Here is a 25,098-nt window from a genome sequence, read left to right as displayed (position 1 = left end):
CAGCTCAGGCCCCGGTTCCTGGAAAGCCGATTAAACTATCCTCCGATTAGCGTCAAATCCACGATTAATTTTCTTATTCCTCGGATAACTAATCGTGGGTTTAAAAGGAGTTCCTGAAAGCGAAATAAACCCGCGATTAACTAATCCGAGATTAGTGTTAAAATAAACCGGTTTAACTAGTTTTTGGGATGATTGCTTTTAAAAAATATGGCGCGAAAAATGTTTAGGTATGGGTGAAGTAAAGGAAAATGGCGGAAAATGAAGTGGTCTAGGTTGAACCAAAGGAGAAGAAGAGGAAACCGAAATTCTTCATCTACCTAGAAATATTTGGCCCAGTTTTTATAACATAGTCCCTATATTCAATCCGCAGTCCACAGTCCATGTTTTATAATGACCAAATTTATTACATGAAGTAGTAACCACCCTGGCAACTGCTTATATTTTCTCCTCGTCTTTCTCTCGAGGTCGTTCTTGAGGATTTCTACCAAATATTGAATTGACTCTCGGCCAAACCCGTTTTTACTGAAAAGCTCTTCATCAGTGAATTGGTCGAGATCAATTTCTTGCTGTCGGAACTTTTTTTCACGTATCTGAGGCAACGGTAAGTCCGCCATTTTGTTTGTTTTACTAACGTTTTCCCCCGATTAGTGACTTAATCGACCTCGCTAGGTGGGTTAAAATTAACACTTAGTTTATTCCTAGATTAAGGTTAATCATGCTTTCAGGAACAGGATCAAATCGTGAGACAAAATGTATTCCGCGATTAGCGAGATTTAATCCTCGATTAGCGCTAATCGGCTTTCTAGGAACCCGGGCCAGGACAGCAAAACCAACAATAACCAACAACACATGCGCTCAATAAACGTTCTTTGATCCGTACGGCAGAATGTTCTCCTTTTAGAGCATACGTTACTGTTCTTACCAATTCTTTTATCGCTGATCCTGGCATGGATTTTGAGAATCCGAGTCCGCTCCATGTATTGGTCGGTGTTCTTACTTCGTCAACGACAACTTTCCTTTGCATGGCTAAACAACAGAAAGACATTTCGAGTTAGCATCTTCACACTTTCTAAAAACCAAGCAGTCATCACATCATCTCACATGAGTGATTTACGTTTCACTATTTCAACTATAAAACAGCATAAGGCCAAATGGCATTAGGTTAATATTAAACTAGTAATAGTTGACATTAAATTACAGCAAGCAACCTTAGCTAATAAACTTTTTTAAAAAAGCATTACCTACTGTCGCCATAGTCTTCATGTAATCGTACTTATCTGCCTGTGAAAGACATTAAAAATCAGAAGTTTGAGACCGAACAACTACTTAAAACAAATAAACAATGCAAAATATCAAACAAAACTAACCCACAAAAAGCTATAAACTTACTGTCTGGGTCGGCGTATTTGGAGGGATCCTTTGTAAACTGAAAACAGAAACAAACAAAGTTAAAACTCGAATTCAACGGAATCTATTTGTACCCTGGGTGCCAGAGACTTTTCATGCGCCGTTTCCGGTTTCGGTCAAGTCTTCATGCCTTGTGACCCGCGCGATAAGCATTTTCTGGCGGTCGTGACACCGGCCCTGTCGCCCCGAAGCAACTCATGGGGAAAAAACCTCTGGTATCCAGGGTATTTACGCGAGAATCTGTTCATACAATCTGGAACACCTTCCTTCACTCCCATGCAGTAACAGCCAAAGTAAAAATTTAAGGGAAAAGAAATTCCCCTCATGCACAAGCCCACCAACCTCCCTTAAGATGTTTGATTTGAAAGGAAACATCAGGAATTCATTTCACTAACAGTCTCAGACGTCAAAACTTCATAAAACGTCTCTATAATTGTCTTTGACAGTCAAAATTGGAAAAAAAGAATCTATTTAAATACTTCTATTAGGAGGGCGGAAAGGTTAGACGCGAGTGAGCGTGAGAAACAGAATTTGAATCTGAGGTGAAATTGAAATTCACTGATGACAATGGGTAAATTATAAATAGACAACTTTGGATTCGAGGACGAAATATTTTTTCGTGCAATCCCAAAAAATAGACAACCCGGAAAGCTTCATTTCACCTTTTTTCACCATAAAAGTTAACACGGATATTCTCATCTGCTGCTTGCAAAACGGAAGCATGCTTCTGTTGCAAAATGATAAAACTTTCAACATTTGATTCCTTGCTTCCATCACTACATTTCGATAAAACCCGTAGTAGCATGACGACGACTGCCGCGTTTTCCCGCCAAAATGACGCTGGTTCACGCGCGAGCACTAATTAGTATTGAGAAAATCCGTTGTCGTCCTAGGGCCCGTTTCTCGAAAGTCCCGATAATTAACGGGCCTGGTAAGCTGTCTCCGTTTACATTAAAGATCGAGGTTTCAATAGTTTTGCATCTAACATGTTAAAACTATCAGTTAATGAAATAAAATGGAGTAGTTTGCTAGCCAGGACCCGCGCTCCTATTCTTTACATTTCGATTTGAATATTTGATTTCGGGCCTGTAAAGTTACCGGGACTTTCGAGAAACGGGCCCCTGGTCTTAGAATCTACAAAAGGCCTAAAGGTCTCCATGTTTCTGAAAATTAAGTACACAGTTGTAGTATTGAGTTTGGATAGGTTGGTACTCACAGCACCGCAGAAGAGTTACTGTCATCTAGTTCACTTGAATCCGAGCTCAGGCTTGATGAACTTGTCCTAGAAAACATACAAAAATGCTTATTACATAAGAGAGAAGTAACGTCGTCGGTACTTAGTCGCGTAAGACGTAGAAACCTTACAAAACTACGACGGCAACAGCAACGGGAACAACGGGAAAAAAAACTTAAGTAGGCAAAAAAACCTACTCTAAGCGTGCATCACGCTAAATTTCTTTGCTGCATAACCACGATGTGAAATAACCAATTATTGCGTTAACTAGAACGGGAACGGCAAGGCGATGAATACCTCTTACATTCATCTCTCTCCGTGAACTCGGACGCAGTCCCCTTCAATTCCAACCTAATTCCCCTTCTTTAAACTAACTGGGTGACTTTGTACAAAGGTGAAAGTCTATTTTATAGCGACGTTTTAAGTGTTGTTGCCGTTGTCGATCACAGGGTCCCTAATGTTGCATTTTCTCGACCTAGGTGCAGTTTCATTGTGCGTGTTCCCTTGGAGTTGTCCGAAACCAATCGCACATAAATGCTCCATTTACTAATAATATTCCTGACAAAATTCGTGGTATTCAAAATTAAAAAAGCCTTTGACAACTTACTTAAAATTCACATGCTTTGTGCCGGACAATAATTGACTGGCCTGTCTCTTGGAATGGTTTGAGGAAGAACCTGGAAGAAAATGCCACAAAAAATGTTAAAACAGTTTGTCCAATTTACTTCAACAGAGCTGCTTTCTTTCTTTCTTATTTTTAACGTCAAACCACAACTAATAATAATCACCCTTGAGAGCTAATAACAGTGGAAAGTCGAAGACGTTCCTTAGAGTAAAGACGCGCCTTACAAGTCAGTTTTTTTTTAACCAGAGTAATCTGTCTGTAAATAATTTAATTCCTTCTCTCCATGTAGAGTAGGCTTATCTAAATCTGAATACTACTCCGTACGCCGCTGTAGCCTTCACCTATATGACAAAAAAAGTGCATTTACAGCAGAAAAGGGATGTAAAGTTCTAAACTAGGTATGTGAAAAGGGTAACATTTGTCAAAGTGAAAGGTATAAGCAAGGGTACCTTTTTTATCAAAATAGTATATAGAAGGGTTAAGGGTTGCACCTCGATGCGGAGCCTCCCCGTTTAAAACTCTATTGAGTACGCCCCCCCCCTCCTCCCGGGTTCTGAAACCACATTACTGTCAGTGTTCCCCTCATATCTAGGTTTGCTTTAAGCCGATATAACCGGATTACATACCAACAGGGCTTTGGCTTCCCCCATTGCTGCCATGCGTTTGCGAGTCGTGATATGGCTGAAAAACAAAAAGAACTCAAAACATCAGCTACAAAACAAGGCGAAGTTTTGACAGCACAATTTGAATACAGCGCAAGAAAGCATTTCCATCGGCGACTGGGCTATGAGAGCCCTTACCAACGCGATGTCCATGACTGAGCCAAGTACGATACAGTTTATAGAGTCTGGCACTGTCTGTCTGTCTGCGTATCTGTCTGTAAGTTTGTCTGATGTATCAGTCAAATTAGCACTTACCACCAAGTTAACGCAGCGCAGAACGAAGCGACTTGCGACTCAGTTGGTCAACGGTTTATTGACACCGATAATGTCGTTCAAAAGTCGGGGCGGTAGATAAATAAAACCAGCACAAAAAAGTGTCAAGGCAAACATTTGCAAACTCACGTCTTGTTATGCACAATTAAAGCTGGTTGTTGGTCGCTGTTCGTGTTAACCGATCTTTTTATGTACATTCTATTGGCCATGCAACTTCTTTGACAATGTCGGTGCCGCACCTTTGCAAGCAAGCGGTCTGTACAGAGTGTAAGAGTCTGTCTTGTTTTAATGTCCGTCTACTGTTACATCTGTCAGTCAAAAGAGTAAGAGAGTTATTATGAAAGCGTATGAAAAGAAAATGTACGTTTGGTACGCATGTAGACTCATTGACATCCCAATATACCAGTGGCAACCAACGACTGAATGTTTCCAAATACGTCAGAAGTGTCTGAAATGGTTTTCTCGGTTAATTTTGAGCTGCCCTAAAAACTGCTCCCTCTGATGTCTTGAAAGTTTCAGGTGGCTTTTTCGTCTTAACAAAGCTGTTAGCTATACCCTGATAGGTCCGTTCGAAAGTTCAAAGACATGTAGTAGTCTCACTTTTATTAGAAAACTCTTGGGGAAGTTTTGTTGATATACTGAAATTTTCAGACGACCTTTTAAAACAATAATCGCAATATCTTGGTAATAAAATGTGATGGCCTCTGAAAATCGTGGGCAAGTTAGTAAAAAAACTCCGGGTATCATAATAATTATTGTTATTTTAAAGATAAAAGTCGTTGGCTGTTCCTGATACATCGTTCATCTGCGTTTCAATGTTTTAAACAGTTTCATCATTGCCTTTCACTGTTAGTACAGTAGTATTTAGGGTCCTAAGTTTAGTGGCTATAGTAAAGCCAGTGTTTTTCGCCTCTCAGTGGTATTCTGTTCAGTGAGTCTCCGTTACTTACAATCGAGTCAGTCAGGTCGTTTCCATTAACCATACTGTGGTGATTTGCTGCAAAGGAAGAAACCGACAAGTATGTTAGTATCTTCAACACGTTAAACGTACGCTACCTTAAAATACACCGTTTTTGCCAATGGTTAGGGGTAGAGGAACATGTCTGCTACGTAGCTATATACTGTAAAACGTAACATGAATTTCCTCGGCAGATGTGAAAGTGGTATCATCGTTCTATAAGGTAGCCTAGCCGTTTCTTTTTCTCCGGGGTAGAAAGCAATCAACCCGTAATTACGACTACCGATACGGTGGTTGTTTTATATCATTTACAAAAATTGGTCACTGCTTTGCGGTCCGATTTGCTGTGATACGGAAGTAAATCTCAAAGGCAACTGCTCATTTCGCAGCTCTAAATGTCTTTGTCTTGAGAAAAAAAAAAGGTTTAAAAAAATTTATAATACGTCTGTCAACCTTGAGGACCTGGATGTTGAGTTCGTACCTCGATATTTTGACCTGTGTTTATTTGTGAACGAAGCCGATGAAGAAACTGAATCGTAATCGTATCGAAGATTTACGAAGAATAGTATTCTAGAGATTAGTGACGTTTTGTCAAAGAGAAAACGAGTGATTCTTTCGACAAATATGATAACAAACATACCATCACCTGATCTAACAAGCTTCTTTGCCATTTGCAGTGTAATTTTTTTCACAGATCAACGAAAGAAAGATGGAAGCGACTTCGAGCCAAACAAAATGTTTGCGAAAGTTTGTCGTCTATCTGTAGACATACTTAAATGCAAAATTTGCATTTATATCTACTCCCACAAAATGTCCAGTTTTATTTTAAATGGCGCTACGGACTTTTACGGACCGAAAACTCGGCTATCTTTGAAGGCACAGAGTTTAGCCAATCAGCCCACTATGTTTCGGCGGGAAAATTGTGCGCGCAAGGCACCAACCAAGCTAATAATTTTGAAAAAATTTCTGCGAAGTCAAAATGGCCGAAGATGTAAAAAGATGCAAAAGGACTTTGTACAGGTAAGGAACGTTTTTCAATTGCCAACGCAACGTATGTGAGTAAATATTGTTTCAAGACCAAGCTGTAAGGCAAAAAAGAGGTAATGGAATAACCGAACGTCAGTCTCAGTTCATTTCGGTACTAATTTCACCAGTAGTGTTGTCATACAGACAAGCAAATAAAAAAACGCCAAATAGGAGTTTAAAATCATAAAAACACATCTGCAGTACGGTATATTACTTCTATTTGACATCAATAATGAAATGAGATACACTAAATTGGCCACTGTAAGGGTGTTTTCTGCTTATTTCTTTCGTCAAACCAGATCCCTTTCTGTAGTGTCAGAACGTGCCTAATTTAATGCCATTTAGCATTTTTCAACTTGCACAACTTTAAGACTTATACAGGAATTCATGCAGTATAAACAACCCACTTACGCATTTAAGGTTTTATGTGCAAATACAACTTTCTCGGCTCATTAAAGGCCACAGTAGAGTAAGGCTGATAATTATTATCTACCGTGTTTAAAAAACGTACCATCATCGTCAACAGTCAATGGGCTTGTACTCGTCTGACTCCTAGGACTTAAACTGCCTGACGAGCTACGTCTCAAGGGACTTCCATTGAGGCTTTGTCTGTCTATAGGCCGAAAGGTCCTTGATCCAGGACCTTGCCCGATGGTTCCAACGGGACTAGGAGCTCTTTGGCCAAGGGGACTGCCTTTTCTTTGGTTTAACTGACTTTGAGACTTGCTTAGACAACCTTGTGTTGAACCTGGTGAAATGAAAAGAAGTTGCTATCAGAGAATTTGGTACACTACCAAAACTTTGCATAAGCAATATACAAGGGAAATTAAAAACAAAGGTTATGCAATTTTTTTTTGAAGGGGGGGGGGGGGGGGGTGATTCGAGGAGCAAACCAGGTGTAATATGGGAGATGTGCAAATGGTGAATGTTATTGCCTCTAAAGAAAGCAACAAATTCTACTCCAAAATACCAAACAACCAGATCACGAACAGTTCAACATTCTTGACGTGGTTTATTTAATACAGGTCAAATGTTTGTAGCAAACACTTCCCTGTAACCAAACAACTTGAACTTTTACAGTCCTAAATATTATTTTGCTGTGTGAAATGTTTGTTGAGAGGCACATTACAATATCACAGCACCAATGTGATCCATGTGAGTGTTGCATGTCAGCCTACGTGTGACTATGCATTCTCAATATCTCTATATTTCGGGTTAGCGTTAGCTCGTTTTAATTACCTGTACTTAAACTGTTAATGTATCCATCTGAGTTGGGTGTAGATCCAGTGTAATTCAAAAGATAACCACTTGGTAGATTATTAGCCATAGAGGTCAGTGTCACAGGGGGTCCTAGTCCGGGAGGAGGTGGAGGACTCGTTGGATAGCTTGTTACACAGTTTATGAGAGGATGTGCTGTAATCATGTTTGAAATAGTGGGTGATGTTGGAGAAACAGCACTAGTCAACCATGGATTTGGGTTGCTAGCTGAAGGGTCCACTGGGCTAAGAGTGGGGCTCGAATGTCCATTCAGATGACCTTGAATGTAGCGTTGTGGAGCAGAGGTAAGGTTAAGCATGCTGAAGTAATTTCTTGAGAGGTTATCTAGTGAGGCAGTGCATTGGTCATGATTAACCAAGCCTGTTGTGGAAAATGCTGGCGAGGAAGCATGATTTTCGTTGCTGTCAAGTCCAAGGATGTCTAGTCTTGCAATGAACATGTTTTCAACATTTTTCTCCGCACTCTTTACAATCACAGACTGTAAATGAAAAGAAAGGACATGAACAGCTTTAAAAATATCCAAACTAGGAAAGCCAGCAATAGTGACTATTGTATCAATAGCCCAGTCGTAATTCCTTAAATATTGGACTAGAATGTTAATAAATAATAATTCTCTTATGGTGAAATTAAGTTGCAAAAGAATATTGCTAATTTTCTCACCTTACTTGGTTGCTTAGGTTTGGGTTTTACACTCACAAAAACATCATATGCCTCCATTATTGTATTTAACTTTGCTGAAATTAAAAACATACAAAAAAGTGACTATGACAGTACACTCCGTAAAACTCTGTTTGCCGAAAGCAGGCAACTGACCTGACCTCATAAAAGCAAAACAGTCAACAATTACACAAGGATTATTTACATGGAATATTTTTTTTAAAGCAGCCACTATCTCACAACAGCACAACCACAACCTCAGTTTATGCCAGCGGAATTCAAACTTGCTAAATTTAGTCACTCACTAAAATCTTACTTTTCTTACCATTATTTATTTATTTATTTATTTATTTATTTGCCAAACAAAAGTAAAAATAAAACAAAAAATACAAGATAAGTAGAAAAAGAAAAGTGGTGAGGTGCAGACCCAAGAAAAACGTTTTTTTATGTCATTAGGCTTTAGCATTCTTTGGACAATAACCTGAGGAGAGATCTTGGCATTGTTTTATATCAATAATTTATTGAAAAGAGACATCACTGAACTCTAATATACTGCTGAAGTGTGCTGTTGACAAGACGGTGAACACCCAAAGACATGAAGCCATGTGGTTGTTCATACCATTAGATAATTGTTAGCACACTGCCATATATATTATAGGAGTGTTAGGAAGGCCCATGCAGAGCTGTCAAAAGTAGCTGGCTGCCGGCAAAAATCGTCACCTACTTGGTTAGTATTGGCAGACTACTCTGCTTGGCATCTCTTTCAGATGGTGTTTTTTAAATAAAATATCCCTGGACTGGCCACTTACTCTGACAACTCAGCCATCTACTTCAAAACTTTCTGACAACCCTGCTATGAGGCTTACTTGTTTGACAAGCAGTCCCTTCTTGACAACATTGTGTCTTTAAAAAAATAAACATCATCAACACTGAAAATAGGGGGTGGCGGTTGGACCTCCTTGAACCCTTTCTTGAGTACACAACATCTCACTTGTAGAAAATAGTTACGATAAGTGTAAGTGAAGGTTGAAAAATTGGGTGCAGGCACCAACAAATTTGCAGTTCTACCTTAGATGGCTTAAAAACTTTGTGCATAGTTTGGTTTCTTAAAACTTACATAATGACAAAGATGTTTAATAAAATACATGTAGGGTGCAAAGAAATCTTACTGTTATCTATATCTCCATCCTCCTCTCGTAGGTCAAACATCAGTACAAGGGGAAGGCATTCCTAAGAGATAGAGTAGAAACAGCAAGATAAATGCCATGCAACTAGCATTTAATTCATGTAAAGATCATAAGGGAAAAAAATTAAAAGTTATCATAATTAAGGACTTGGTTGTTTACTTACAATAAGCTGTGCTCTTGCATGAATAACTGACTCCACTGTTCCAGTGATAAAGACTGTGCCTTTTCGTTGTGTTCCATTAGGATCAGGAAATGAAATGCTACAATAAAAAATAAGAATTATGTTTAGAGTGAATGTTCTAAAATGCAACTTGCAGTACTCCTCTTTTTCTGTATCAATTTGTAGAGTAAACATTCTGCTGCATTTTTCAATAACATATGCCACCTCTCAAGTCAAAACATTAACCAATGTTTAAGTTGCTTGCTTCAATCAATCATATTACCATTATTACAACCACCAAGAGTTTTGTCAAGATGATTGATGGAACGAAAACCTAATTGTTGGTTAATTGCTAAGTACTTAAATCTTTACATTGCCTCTTAATTAATATTAATATCATTTATTTAATTCAAATTCCTTGCTGGCACAAAAATTTGGCTACAACTGACCTTGCCCCAGTTTGCTGCATGATTTGTTTGATGTTTACTCCATTTCTTCCAATAATAAATAAGTGATGCTGAGGAGCAATATCAATCTGCATGTTCACTGGAACTGAAGACTGAACAAACAATAAAACACCTTTGTTATTATAATTTTCATTATTATGGCTGAATCCACTAGCAGGCAAGATAAAGCAAATCCTGTGTTCTGATTGGCTACCCAAGCATGTAAGATGAGCCTATCTTGCCTGCTTGGGATTTCCCGTGTCCTACCGTCTTAAAAGTCAATTGTTCTCTATTGGGCAAATAATAGGCCATTTGCACGATGACGCTATTTTACTACTAAGACCAGAATGCCTCAGGGTTTTGCTTTCTTGTGCAAATATTTAAACCTTGCTGGGATGACCAAATTTAAATATGAAAGGAACAATGAAAAGGATAGTGTCCTAAAAGCTGACAAGGACCAACTGTCAATGGACCTGCAAATAGGCACTATTGTATTGTAAATAAGATCACCCTTATAAAGTATTTCTGGTATAAAAATTTACCTACAGATTAAAAAAATGCACTTTATTTGAGTGTCAATGTATTAAGCACAAAAGTACTAAATAGGGACACTATTTTTACATCTCCTACTGGAGACGGGACCACCATTTTACTTGGTCATCTGAGCCACACGATGGTCTAGCCATTTGCAGGGCAAAGGCATTACTTTTATTTCTCAGTCAATTTTAAGACCCTGAGTGTTGTTCCGGTCCTGCGAACCGAAACTGCAGTCAAACGCTCTACCGACTGAGCTAATCCTGCAGCAGTTAAAAACAAAGGGTTTTAAAAGATACCTATCCATGGTAATGTCAATGAAAAAGCACCTGAAGCATCATGCTTAGGTAATGTTAACAACTACAAAAAAAAAAAAACTTTTAAATGGTACTTACAGCTATTTTTGCTGTGAAATGCTCAACTAGATGGGAAATGGCATCCTGAGGATTCAAAAACATTCAATTAAAAACAATGTTATATTGTTTTTAATCTTATCTAAAACAAAATTCTCCAGTATTACTGGCGAATGAGGAGCCCTGAATTTAGAAGCAACAATGACTGTGTCTTGCCTCAGCCTCTTTGATAGGACAGTACTTGCCACTATTATTGGACTGTTGTTTTTTAATGGGCTCATCTTTCTCAGATCTAGCAGAAAACTCTTGTGCTGTCCAATTTTGTCTGTATAATCCTAACTGGAATCAATCATGTATTTGGACTCCCACTTAACCTAGGAAAACAGCTGACATTTTGCAGCATCACTGGTTTCCTTGTGAAATGATATCTGAGGAACAAGCACAGAACGTTCATTGGTTTTGCCACATGGGAAATTTTCTTTAATCAATCAGAAACACTACCCAAATCTCTGTAGTAACATGTCATCAGTATGGAGCATTGTACTAACAAACAATAACACTTAAAACTTAACCTACCTTTATATAATTACTTTCATAAATGAAAAATTCGCAAACCTTAATACCAGCAACATGTTGCTGTGAACCTCTAATTATTGCTGTTTGACTGCCAGCTCTGGGTCTCTGTAAGACAACATAAGTACATGAAAAAAAACTGTCACAAAGAACATGTTATATCTTAAAGTAGTTAAGGTCAGCCCAAACTTACAGATAATCAGGGCTGACATTAAGGGCCAAAATGGCAAAGGGAACGTGCCCGGCTATTGAAATGGGAGACCTGCATGGCCACTCTGCTGGTATCAGGTACAAAATGACACACTGAAAACACAACAAAAGTGGAATCACCCAGTATTTTCTTCCTAAACCATTTCCCCACCTGCTTCAAAACAATTTGACTCACAGGCTTTGTTATTCATGTAACCATCACAGGAAAAATTCAATTTAAAAAATTTTAAGCTGATCTGAAAGGTCCAAAATTCAATTAACTTTTGATGTTGGTTGCCCACTGGACAAACGTTCAGGTCTAAGTGTCTGAGACAACATCTACATGTAGTCACCAGACAAAAGCACATGGTAGGCCAGATTTCCGGAGTTTTGTTGTTGCTTCAAGGCTAATTGGCTTTGTCTGAGTCTTCTTGATAGCAATTTAAATCTTATATCATGAATTTATTCAGTTTCGCAAGTTGCAGTACAAGTTGTTCTTGTTGTTGTTATGTAATGTTCATTAGACAATAGTAGATTTCAGATCCTGATCTGCACAGTATGCTACCAACAGCCACATGATTACACCAAGCAAACAGGAATTACAGAAAACTGATTTTCCACCAGCTAGCAGAAGTCATTAAATTTTTACTTATTTACCTGTTTAAAAGTGATGGTGACATTGCAGGCTTGTGCTATCTGCTGGATTGCTGGTGAACTGGAATCTGATGGCAGTCTTCCACTTAGTGGCAATTCAAAGGTAAGAACCAAGGGTTGTAAATCCTGATAATCATGAAAGAAAACACCAAACTACTATTAATATTGACTTGTTGAAATAACTGTCAGATGATACAGCAGACCCCTGATAACTTGATTTTCGATGGAAAATAAAAAAAGTTTGTGTTATCGGGACTTTGAAGCAAATGTCTGAAAATAAGGAAAACAATAAGCATATAAATGGGGAGGAAATGCAAGGATCATGCACCAGCTTCACTTAAAGGGCAGCAAGAGATATAGATCACTATTTTTAAAAAGAAATTAACAAAGCTTGATTAATATACAGGGATGGACACAATTTGAATTGGAGTGAAAAAAGTTAAGACAAAGATTTGACACACTTGTTTTGAAAAAAACTCCTATTCAATGTTTCAGACTTCTTCAGTGGACTGGGTTTTTTTTTAATTTTTTTCCCAACTTGTTACACGCTTAAATCAATGGTAAAATTATATAAAAATGATCTGAAGGGAAACAAAAATTTACTTTGAGTTAGTGGGAGGTTCCAGTTATTGAAGGTTCAAGTTACCACGGGTAAAATTACAGTACATGTATGAAGGAAATTTGGGAGAAATCAATTAACTTTTTGGTTTGAGTTAGAGTGAGGTTCAAGTTCATGAGGGTTTGTGTTGTGTCATAACTTATTAAAGGAATCTACGCTATCAAATGCAACAAAAAAAATGTTGGATTTTTAGAGGCAAAAAAATACATAAAATTAACTAAAGAACCTAATTTGCATGGGCAAATTGTACAAACTCTTGAATAGTGGAAGACAAACTATACATATTCATTATTCAATTCATTCTTTTTTTCTTTCACTTTCAAATTAAGGGAATTGTAATAATGATTAATTCTGAAAATAGTGGGCCAGTGGGGATCCTTGATAACAAGAAATTAGAATTATACAATTTTATTTATTAAAGCTAGAATCAGTAATTTTGGAAATCTGAGATAAAAGTATTATAATATATATTACCCTGATTTGTCGTCTTGCACTTTCAACACCTAAAGGTTGACCAGCAATGGAAACCTGTAAGTTTATGAAAATTAAATAAATATCACTATAACCAATGAAACACTTGAAAAAATTACAACTGACATGTACTGTATAGTTGCATTGAAGGTTGACTAACTTGATTGCTCTTTTCACTAGTTGCTCCTCTATTTGAATCTGGGAAGTGAATGTGGCATCCAGTGTCGTGCATAACTGAAATATATTATTAAAGAAATGACATACATAAACTATTACTAAGCACCTTTAGGCATAACAGGAATGTAACAAGAAAAATATTTTTAATGTTAACAGGGCTTCTGATATTTCGCGGAAAAAAAACACAAAATTTCGCGGGATTTTCAGGGGTAAATTCGCGGAAAAATCGGCCGATTTTGCGGCATTTTCGCGGGAAAAAAGTCAAAATTTGCGGAAAAATCGGCCGACTTCGCGGGATTTTCGCGGAAGAAAAGTCAAAATTTGCAAAAAAATTGGCCGATTTCGCGGGATTTTAGCGGAAAAAAGTCAAATTTCGAAGGATTTTCGGGGCAAATTCTTAGAAAAATCGGCCGATTTCACGGGAAATTTGGGGGGAAACTTTGCCAAGCAACAATCAGTAAAAAACAGCCGATTTCGCTGGATTTGTTTTGGCAAATTTTGCTAAAATCGATCAATTTTGCGTCGATATGACCAGCATTATTTAACTTTTTTTAACAGGGATAATCATTTGCTCTTTCAACAACAGTTCGCTTGAGAAATGAGCGAATGCTAAAGCTGTTAACATTATGGTTAGTGCCCAGTTTTTCGCAACGTTCATCTAAGAACGCCTGGTAGTTTTGAGACGTTGTTTACTCGTTGCACTGACGAAGTTTCAAGATAAATTTGGACGTTTGGGGTGAATAGAACAGGTCTTATAGCCAAGATAAGTATTAAATATGTTTTGCCGACATGTATTTGGAAATATTTCTGGCGGATTTCGCGGTATTTCGCGTTTTTTTGGGAATTTCGTGGGATTTCGCGGAAATACCCAAATTTCGCGGGTCCGCGACCGCGCGAAATATCAGAAGCCCTGTGTTAATTAATTGGCTTAAACAAATGAACGAAAATTAGAATTATTTGCATTTCCTTTGGTTATTGCTTATTTTGTTTGAGCTGTTGGATTACTGACACCCCAATCATATAAAGTGAAAAGTGGGATGAGTTAAAAGTAAAAAATTGTGTGCTGTAAGGACAAAAAAAGGCCCTTTTCTCTCGTGATAGATGTTATTTTCACGTGTGAAAGTATCATGTTTTGGCACGAAAGATCACCTGGTATTTCATAGGTGTGTATATAATAATACTTAATTATTACCAGACCTTGCTTAATGTTTCCTCCTCCTTTTCCAATTATGTGTGAATGATCGGTATATGAAACATCCATCTTTAGGGTCACTCTACTTGACTAAGAGACGAAGGAAAACAACATTATCAACCTCATTTCCATAACAATAACAATTCTGTAGAGTTTACTTTATTTAATTGCATACAGCATCAGATCAGAGTTCATTCTAGCATGCACACACAATTTGTGCACTTTTGGCGTCTCATGATGCAAAAGAAAATATCCCAGCCCATTTCATTATCTGTGTAGAATGAACTATGAAGTATATATATATATATATTCCCTTCAACTATTGAAGCATTAAACATGCATGCAGAAATCAATCAAAATAATAAACCTTTGTATCCAAGACTGCCATGACTTTTTCCTTTGCCTGTCTTACAGACTCGGGTAGGCCTGCTACCTTGATATGAGGATCTGTAAAGTTAAATGAGCTGTTGTTTGGTGCCAGTTACTATACGCACTTCACATGTACATACATGAAAAAAGGACACCATCATTAACTTACAAACGAAGTTAAGGAAACCAATGAATTACATTGTTATAGTTTGATCCCTATTTAGGATCTTTCTGCAGGTACCAACATCACAAGAGAATCAAAGGAACCAAATAATAGAGTTCTCCTGGGGTTGTATTGTCTCTTTTGTTGTACGTAATCTGTGCCTTGGTACCTACCAAATAAACCCCTATTCAAGTAATATATATGATATCCAATAAAATGAGAATGTGTCAAGTGCCATAATACAAAACTATATAACACCCTAAAGAACTATTAAAGCAGTCACAACTAAACTCTCTTGGGCCAACAAAACTCACTGCACTTGTACATGATCAGGCTATTGTACCTTAAAACTTTAGGAAATCTATCAGCCCTATTTATGCCAAGCAAGCATTTTCTTTTCACCAAAAAAAGCAAGAAAATTTTTTTTGTTCTTTTCATATTTTTGAGTTAGCTAGCAAACTTTTATGGCTGGCCTGATGGAAAAAGGTGCATTTTGCAAGTTTCTGTTTCAAACAACAGGGACCTGGATAGAGATAGTTATATTATTTCATGAACTACTGTGTTTTCAGTCCCTCCACTTCATGCACCTAGCTCTCACAACATATTTCCTAAAGCTATCTTGGGGTGGACCCCTTACTTCACCTATACATAAATTATTTCAAGAGTTTAAGGATTTATAATCTTTATCTCATTAGTGGGGCTAGAAAAACAATTTATTATTAAAGAAAACAGCATATTTGTATGTCTTAATTACTTACTAGGTTTGTACATTGTGATTATACAGGAAAAAAACATATTTTCTCAACTCTAGAGGGAGTTTAAAATCAACCCTCTCTATGAAGCCCTCTTCTAATTCTAGGAGGCCGGAAAATAATAAGAAAGAGGTGAACAATAATGATCATGTACAGTTTAATCCAATTACAAATTTAGGTTTGGGACAGATAGCAGACAGTGAAATTGTAATTGAACCTATTAAATGACTACATTAATGAGTAAAGTATTATGAGCTTAGCACTCATACTTTCTAGCAAAGACATGGAAACTCAGTTATACTGAATGTGTGCAAAACTTCAAAACTGTCCTGAAGTTTAATAACCTGTGATCAGGCACTTTTTTCCCCTTGTCTCCCAAAAAAAAGTGAAGTACGAAGGACTGCCTGATGGCAGGTTAAGAGTTTAAAGGATAAATTAGCACACTGTTTATACTTCACAAACATCAAGGTCAAGGACGATGTTCATATGGTTGCAATAAAATCTGTCAGTTAGCATTGCCACAAGGACGAAAGACAACATGATAGAACTCCTTAGAAACAACAGAGGATCCTGTAGGGGGAGGGGGAGTGGGAGGGGCGTGCTATGATACCTTACCTTTTGCAAATAATGAAATAGGAAAATGGATCAGATGAAAAGATAGCTGTTTCATGTCACGTTTCTTGTATGTGCTAAAATATATTTAGCACTTATTTTATTTTATGATCCATCATATATAATGGAGGTCATGGTTACATGTCCATCTGTACTTAACTACCAACCGCAAACAAACAACTCCTTTCCTCCCTCCATAGCAGCATGCCACGTTTATAAGACTGAAAGCAAGCAACGACCTTGATCATGCGGAGTGCTTTTGACACTAAAATTTCTAATTTTCGTAGAGAGAATCAATTATCAAAAAAATACACATCGAACCAGAAAAATGCCAAAAGGAATGTGACGACTTAAGCATAATCAAATATGTCATTATTGTTTGCCTGCAGATCATATTGTCTGATATTTCCTGAGTACTTGTCTGATATTATACATGCAGTAGAAACTTCTATCAGGGGATGTGGTTAGAAAAAATTATTTTGATAAGCAAAAAGACATTTCCTTGGTACATGTAATGACCCTGACTCCCAATCAACACATGATTATGATGCAACAATGTAAAATCAGCCACAAGAGTCGGTAATGCTATGAAATCTTGTTAATCATCTAAACACCTTTTGTTTGAAGAAATCCGTTTTGCGAACCTAACTGGAAAAATTGGCCTACTTTACATTTTAGAAGGCCTAAAATGATGTAATTAAACATTACCGACACGTTCCGATGTACAAGTATTGTACCTCGGTCCCTAATGCTGCTGTACGCTTAGATTTATGGCTGAATTATACAAATAAACTAAAATAATTGTTGTTTATCACCGAAAGGTTTAAAAATGACATAAAGGACGTTATCAAACAATCCGCAGATCGATTCGGCTCTACTGACAGACCACGTTCATGCTTTTCGGAAAATTTTCATCTGAAGTAAAATTATTACTGCATTAAAACGAAAGATGAAATAAAAAAGAACTGTTGTCGATTTTTAGCAAAAGTTTGCAGGCACTTTAGGGAAATAAATGTTTATTACGTCTCTGCTGGAAAATGTAAGCAGTTAAGCTTGTTCATGCGAAAAGCACAAGGTCACAAGTGTGCGTGACTCGCTCTGGCAAGCGTGTCGTCTTCTCTCATTCACAGTTGAAACAAACATGCTTGATTGACTCGACTTAAAAGATATTGCAAGGATTATTCACTCTCACCATGCACGAGCTAATTACTCTGAGTGAATAAAAATTTTTTCAGTCTGCAATGGCTAATTCCTGCTGAATAAAGTAAACATGTATTATTCAAAGATAAACACGCTGGTGACTTGCAGTTCCAAAACAAAATCGAAACACTCGTCGATTTCAAAATAAATTTCGCAGAGCGTGTCATGACCGGTCTTGGAGAGTAAATACTATACGCTTTGACGAACAGAGATATTGGTAGGAACACATTTCGACTAAATCATCAGCCAGTCTTTATCTTCTCCACATGCACGTTGGAGTACAATAACAGACTAGGGTTCAAATTAAAACAATGCTGGAACATGACCAAATCTTAAAGCAGCGGTTCAATTCGCTTTATACTTGTATCTAGGGAAAACGAAATCCAAAACAGACTCTTGCGATACAAAAAGCCTTCCTATATTTCTTCCTCGAGTTATAGTTTGTATCTTTAAAATAATATGTACATTGCCCAAAACGCACGTTATATGAATACGTGTAGTTTTAACCCTAAACTTTCCGGAAATGTAAGTGTACGCGGGTCAAAACGCAGTCGAGAGGAGAAGAAGATTTTCGTCTCGCATCGTCAAATTCTCACAACGCCTGAAGATGTTATTATTAGGCACAAATAGCTGCAGTAATTGTCTTTTCTTGTACGTAAATTGATAAAAGCTCAAGACAAAGAAAATGTATTACAAAAGAAAATTATTGTCGAAAAACAAAAGCGGTTGCTAGTATCATTATCAACGGAATAAGGCTCTTTGCGGAACAAGGAACTGTCAGAGAGGTTGCTTAAATAAATTTTTTTAGCCGTGAAAATTTTATAGATACTTTAACTAGCCAATTTGAAGCTAATAGTTTATTATGTTCCCTGAGAAACAGCAGGCGAACCAGTCGAATGGATCAAAACAACCCCAGTTTCCACTTCAGTTTACAATAAATTGAGTATCTGACCCGTGCTAAAACACACTACTCTGTCAACCAAGCGCAACTACTCCGGTGCAGTGTCTTCAGGCCCACTGAAAAGACAAACTAAACCAAGTCATATAGAACTGTTCACTGACTTACCTTTCTTAGATTTGGCACCGATCTTGAGTTTTGATGGCCATGTTATGGTGGTTGCCGTTTCTTCCATGATCTACGAGAGGCATACCATCGCAAGACAATTTACAACTCAGCTGCAATTATGTCGAGAATTAAAAGATAATTTGACCTCCTCTAACCTTCTGGAAAAACTCCTCGCCAGTCTGGCCACATCCCTCCACAGCAGCTGAAATTCATAAATATCGCTTTAGCATATAAAGTTCAAATGATTAGCTAAGCAAAATATAGATGGAGAGTAAATAAAGTCGTTCGATGGACCGATCGCGTCTCGTGTGCTACTGACCTTGGAGCATTTGCTCTAGTTTACGACGGTCCACGCGAAATCTTTCCTCCACAAAGTTAGGGTCCCGCTCTTCGTTAACGTCATCGCCGAGTAAATCTCCTTCATCCTCGCAGAACTCAAGGCCTGTCGCCATCTTCATGATCACAAGCTCAAAATCCAGAATAAGTGAGCGGGAGAAAATTTGCTCTGCATCATATTGCGGCGGTGTGCAGTGCCGTCTTTAACCAATCACGTGGGTCAAGGTGACGTCAGATACGCCCTATTTAACACCAAAGTATCAATTAGGAAAAAAACGCGATCAGCCAATCGTAACGCCTCGTAATGAAAAAATTGATGTTTGATTGGTTTCTCAATGGGTAGCTTTGGCAAATTAATTGACATGATTAGAGACCGGTGACAATCAATACGCCAAACACAAAAGGTTCCGAGGAAACCCCCCCTTTCCCTTTGATCCTCTATATTATCCTGGCTTCACCGGCGATGTAAAATTTACCTATTATTTGCGGCACATCATGTTTTGTTGTGGGCTAATTTTGCCTATTGTAAAATATTTATTAGTTTTTAGTCGGTTCACTGGACTCCCGCTTGGTCGATCACGCGCAAAGAACCACTGAGCCTATTGGAAGACAAAAGCAGCTAAACAACGAAAGATATTTCAATGAACTTTTCCCAAATATTTGGCTCAATGCTTCGTTAAGAAGGCAACGATATGGGTCACAGAACAGTTCTTTTGTTCCGTGTATGGTATATATTGTTTGAAATTAGTTCTTCTCAGCATCAAATATCGCGTCAAAATCCGCAGGTATAGTGTAAGTCAGTTAAACAATAAGCGAAAAGATCACCATGGGAACAGGACCGACTAAAAAAATTTAAGAACAAGATTTCAAGTTACATCTACCAATAAATTGTCTACATTCAGCCGGTCAGAGGTTATAAAAACGGTCTGAGCTGTCTAAAACATTCGTTAGTTTTTGCTTTTCCTACCGAGTATCAAAAACCTAGCCGGAACTTTATCCCCTCGTCTACCACACCTGTTCTTTGATTTTCATAGCACCTCAACAAGAAAACCGTAGGAAACAAAAATCCGAGTTATTTTCATAGCACCTGACAAGAAAACACTGTAGAAAACAAAAATCCGAGTGGTTATTAAATGAAACAGCTTTGCCAGTTCGAAAACCAAATCAAATGGCCATAGTCATGTAGATAAAAATCCTTTTCACAGGCGAACGTGAAAATTTTTAAACCATTAAACTTCATAAACTGATTTGAGATTTTCTTAGCGATTGCAATTACTGTCGTATAGACTAATTAACTTTCGCTTATTGATGTTTTCTATTAATACCTCATTATCATCAAAACTAGTGGGTCAAGACCAGGAAGAATGAACAATATTTTTTAAAACATCGTCGGAGTGTTTAGAGACACTGTTCACTTGCATGGCCTCTTCTTAATGGTTGTACCGATGAACGTGAAGAGACCCGTTTGAAAAGCAAACAGTCTCTCTACAACGCGTTCTCAACATTCCATATCGCTTAGTTCAGTTACACAAATGAATATTTATAAAACATCAGCTGGTTGTAGACTCTCTTGCCTAGTGCACATTTGTGCACATGAATGCTCTTTTACATTCGCTTCAATGAAGACCTGTTCACCCGTTCAACTTTACAATAACGTAGTCATTCGCGGGGTCAGTCCAGTAAGAGATAGAAAATATCATTGAACTTATTCGGTAGCTTGGCTCCTGAGAAGCAAGGATTTAGAAATGGAAATGAACTGCGTCGACCGTGAGTGACTCCAGTAAACTCGGGTAGAGAGGTCAATGGTTTTCACACTAAACAGCCGATAGAATATAATAGAATCAGTCAAATAGCACTCTAAGTTCATAGTTGCTAGTATAAAACGGCGCCTGCGTTTAATTAAATAGCGAAACCAGAAGAAACGAGCGGGTTAGTAATAACTACAAACAACAAACTAATATGGCAGGAGGAAAGATAGAGACAATCATCAAGGGCAATATAAGATACATCAAGAGCTTGGACGTATTTTTATTTTTAGTTATCGTTCTCTTTCGGTTTAAATACAAGCTAAACAATAAAATATACGAAACAGTACGCTTGCCTGGTCTGGCATAACCTTTCATCTTTTAAGGTGATGGCTTAAATTATACTTTACACTTTATAATACTTAGCATTGCTGCCGGTTCATCTCAGTAAGCGGAGCTTTCCGCAACACTGAGAGGATAGATCCGGCCATCGAAAAAATAACTTTTTGCTCAAAGTCTGTTCAGCTGATGAAATCTGTTCCAGTTTTCCTGCTTGCTTTTCACTTTCTTGAATTCTCAAAGTCTTTCTCTGTAGTCACTGACCACGAGACTCTCGGAACTACCTTCGTTCTATTTTCTGTTACCGTGGCCCTCGTGTGCCGGCCACAAAGAAATCAATTACAATTAACTGATAAAACATGAACCTTTATTTTTTTTGTCACCAAAAATCCTTCTCTTGAACTGTCTCCGGTTTTTGCGGCTATGGATATGACAGCTTCAGTCTACACTTCAGACCTTTTCAAGAGACATGGGTCAACGATCAAAAACGGCATTTTGCCAGTTTCCAAAGGTGTGTTTTGCAAACTGCATGACGTATTATTTCACCGTCATTTCAACACCAGCTGATATTACTTCTGATATTCTTGTTATCTCCAGTTTACCTTGTTCATACTGCCGCTGCTTATTAGCAAAAATGACTGTCTGTGACTGTTGAACTGACATAAGACGGAACTACCCCTCTTTCTTATTTACTCTGTCAATATCTACATTTTCATGATTAGTCACGTTTTCCTGCTCCATGGCGACTTCTTTTTCTGGACTTCCGAAACATCGAGTTTGGATTCGAGCTCCAGTTCGAGTTCGAGTTAGACTTCAAGTTGAACTTTTTAAAAATAATTATAATATTAGAAGGGTTTATAGATTCAGGGACGACTACGAGTAGGAAATTTTCTCAATACCAAGTAGAGCGCGTGCAAACCATGAGCAGTGTCGTCGTGGCGGGAACAAGTCATTCAGTATCATTTAGCTAACTTGTCCTTGAAAAAAAAAAGAAATAAAATAAAGCTTTCCTGGGTGCCTTTCTTTTAGAACACGCGCAAAAACTTTAAGTTAAATCTCGCACTCATTCTCTTCCAAAATCGAACATGCCCTGCTCCCTCTTTTTCTCTTTTCGTAAATTAATAAACAAAGTAAAAACTGAACGAAATCTTTTCCATCCGGCTTAAAAGCAGCAGCAGCAGAATGTAACAGATAGTAAAACAGAGCTGTGTAATGTAGAAATCGACTAAATTAGCTGGGAAGATTATGTGTACCGGCAGCGAGCCAGTTATAATATAGTAAGCACGGTAGGGGGCCGTTTCTTACCAAGAAACATGCCTCTTACCACGTTGTGTGGACTAACGAATAAAACACAAAATTATTGTGGGTTCTAGTTTTTTTATTCCGTTAACCCCGATGGAATTTTAATTCACGGTTACAGGCCGGAACAGATTAGAGTGTGAAGATGAAGTGGGGTATACCTATTTACCGGTTTGAATAAGAGTTACGTACAGTATTGAGTCGGCACTGATGTAAATCGGCTTCTAGTTTGAAAGGAAGACACCACCTAACGGGCACCTGTGATTCGTATTTGCCACGAGAACCACTGTTAAAACGTACAATTTCCCCAATTCCTAACCGACAGGCAAAGAAATCCTGTATCCCGTGCCAAAATTATAACTGTGAAATCCCGTTTGCAGTTCGTGAATCCCGCACCGTATTTTGCTCAATGCCGGATCCCGAAATACCCCTACAAACCCTGAGCCCAAGAAAGTAGGCGGAACTCAGTATGAAAGGAAGGAGATTCTACAATGTCCCGGTTTACCCAGATAAAATTAACTCGCCATTAGCAGAAAAGAGAGTCTCTGCTAATAAGGTTAGCTTACTGGGTCGTTTTGCTTGTAGCTACACTGAAGTTTTAGTCCTAGAAAGACTTTGCATGTTTCAGTACTCAAAAACAAATAGAACAGTCAAGTTAAATAGAAGAGAGGAAGTTATTTTTTCATGCCAAAATTAGGATGACCACTCCCCCCCACCCCCCTCACGGCTGCGAACAAAACAGTAACAATTTTGCTGCTGACTGGCTCTCCTCCAAAATTCCAGTAACCTCCTCTCGCCCCAATTTAAAACGTACCTTCCCTTACAAAATCTTTTTTTGTTAAATCTGGTTTTAATGTCAGGCGTAAGATGTACTTCATAACCCTTCACGAAATGGTGGGGTTGGGGAGGAGCAAATGAAAGGTTTCTTCGTTCGCACACTCAGAAGTCAAATTGCCACAGGCCAAGCACGAGCATGTCATTAACTAGCTGAAAATAGTTGTGGCTGTCTTAAACAAGAAATTCAAAACGTCAGATACAAAAAATCCGGGGATAAAATTTTAAACACACTACTCATGTTATGTATAGTTGTTAAGAAGATGGTGAAAGAGGGAAAGCATTCGACGCATACTCGAATCTATGATAAGCGCTCCCTTTATGGCTATTAAATTCATTTTCCTCTCTTTTGCTTTTTCGTTTGAGTAGCAGGAACTGCGCAGTGGAAGTTCAATTCCAAGTTATAAAATTCTCCATCATTTTCTCGCATTATCGGGAGACTTGGAAACTGTAGGCGACGGAAACCCGAGCATAACTTAACACGAGTATATACGCACGGCCGTGAATATATTAAGGGTTAGAAGTCGATAGGGCCAGAACTTGAATGCTCACTATGTATGTATTGTAATTATAAAGTAATATTATTGGCCTTTTCTCTCAGATCACGCGCTGATATTTTCGCATGCCTTACACTTAACGCGTCATCCCTACTATCTTAGAGCCTGAAACAGGCTAGAATATTAGCTGTTAATGGTATTTTACACCATGAATGAGGAAAATTGGTTTCCCCTCACCGCCTACGCTTCAAAATCCGGCACATAGAGACGTTACGTAAGTTGCAAAGGTACATCATCTTCAGACGGACAGGCACAGTAGAAAAATAATGAGAATGATCGCGTCATTGGGTCATGGAAAATGGAGATGCCTTTTGTGCGATCAAAATCTTTGTTTTTTTCAGTTGTGAATTTACGAAAATGCAGCTCATTTTTCTTACCGAATCTTGAATCAATTCGCGAATTCCGTATCGTGAATTCGCCAATTCCCGTGTGTCGATCGCTTGTTGTAACAGTCAAGAACCTCGTTCCCCTTTTCCCTAAAAATTCCGAATTCTTACCTTCTAACACGTCAAGGAAGCCACATCCAAGTTCCCTACGACCCTCCTTTTTCGCCGCTGAGACAGGTACTTTTCAGAACTATTGGGGGCTTTCAAAATAGACTGTTGGTAAAATATGTTTTATGTATTCTTCAACAACAAGGTTATCAAGTAGTATTATCCACTTTTAGTTTCCGTTTCCGGTCACGTATCCAAAACCGAAAGCGAAGAAACGAGAAGAAACGTGTCAGAAATTAAGGCGATTACTTATTTTAAGCAGTCTAACCTTTGATCAGTAACATCACGCAAATCAAAATCAGGCTGCATATGCAGAAACAGGGTTCGTACAATTTTTTGAACAAAGAATTCTAGGACTTTCAAGCACACATTTCGCATTTCTCAAGGGCAAAAAAAGAGCCTTGAGTCTACACTCTTTTTTTTTTATAAGAATGTTGTTTTTCCGGCCCAGGCTGAATATTCTTATTTTTCTGCTGATTTTAGGCTGAAAATATTCTTGCATTATTCTTAAATTATAGCTTATGACATTTCCGTTTTAGAATTTATTGGGGTATGTGTATATGTATTACATGTACCGTTCATCGAACTGTCATTAGCGTTAAACATTTTGCTATAGCTAGTGCAGGTTTTTTCGTTTTGTTGGCTAGTTTCGCCGTT

The 25,098-nt window shown here is 38.0% G+C and overlaps 1 protein-coding gene across 1 annotated transcript in view; it reads right to left on the bottom strand.

Moving 5' to 3' along the window:
- The window catches only part of LOC140929003 (protein bicaudal C homolog 1-B-like), a 30,987-nt gene extending 6,398 nt beyond the window's left edge, over positions 1 to 24,589 (bottom strand). The window contains exons 1-24 of the mRNA XM_073378816.1: positions 24,445 to 24,589; positions 19,157 to 19,415; positions 18,993 to 19,039; positions 18,838 to 18,907; positions 15,043 to 15,122; positions 14,681 to 14,765; positions 13,467 to 13,540; positions 13,310 to 13,363; positions 12,220 to 12,342; positions 11,416 to 11,481; positions 10,843 to 10,887; positions 9,917 to 10,026; positions 9,471 to 9,567; positions 9,290 to 9,350; positions 8,124 to 8,197; positions 7,425 to 7,941; positions 6,697 to 6,933; positions 5,152 to 5,198; positions 3,893 to 3,947; positions 3,249 to 3,318; positions 2,624 to 2,689; positions 1,390 to 1,426; positions 1,242 to 1,281; positions 923 to 1,026 (exon numbers count right to left, since the gene is read on the bottom strand). Coding sequence (XP_073234917.1) covers positions 923 to 1,026; positions 1,242 to 1,281; positions 1,390 to 1,426; positions 2,624 to 2,689; positions 3,249 to 3,318; positions 3,893 to 3,947; positions 5,152 to 5,198; positions 6,697 to 6,933; positions 7,425 to 7,941; positions 8,124 to 8,197; positions 9,290 to 9,350; positions 9,471 to 9,567; positions 9,917 to 10,026; positions 10,843 to 10,887; positions 11,416 to 11,481; positions 12,220 to 12,342; positions 13,310 to 13,363; positions 13,467 to 13,540; positions 14,681 to 14,765; positions 15,043 to 15,122; positions 18,838 to 18,907; positions 18,993 to 19,039; positions 19,157 to 19,295 — 2,298 coding nt within the window. The 5' untranslated portion in view covers positions 19,296 to 19,415; positions 24,445 to 24,589. The remainder of the gene's footprint in view (positions 1 to 922; positions 1,027 to 1,241; positions 1,282 to 1,389; positions 1,427 to 2,623; positions 2,690 to 3,248; positions 3,319 to 3,892; positions 3,948 to 5,151; positions 5,199 to 6,696; positions 6,934 to 7,424; positions 7,942 to 8,123; positions 8,198 to 9,289; positions 9,351 to 9,470; positions 9,568 to 9,916; positions 10,027 to 10,842; positions 10,888 to 11,415; positions 11,482 to 12,219; positions 12,343 to 13,309; positions 13,364 to 13,466; positions 13,541 to 14,680; positions 14,766 to 15,042; positions 15,123 to 18,837; positions 18,908 to 18,992; positions 19,040 to 19,156; positions 19,416 to 24,444) is intronic.
- Between the last annotated feature and the right edge of the window lie 509 nt (positions 24,590 to 25,098).

The sequence above is a fragment of the Porites lutea genome, chromosome 2 (assembly GCF_958299795.1).
Source record: "Porites lutea chromosome 2, jaPorLute2.1, whole genome shotgun sequence".
Taxonomy (NCBI): domain Eukaryota; kingdom Metazoa; phylum Cnidaria; class Anthozoa; order Scleractinia; family Poritidae; genus Porites; species Porites lutea.
The sequence above is the reverse complement of the archived record's forward strand: the minus strand, read 5'-3'. Positions and strand labels throughout refer to the sequence as shown.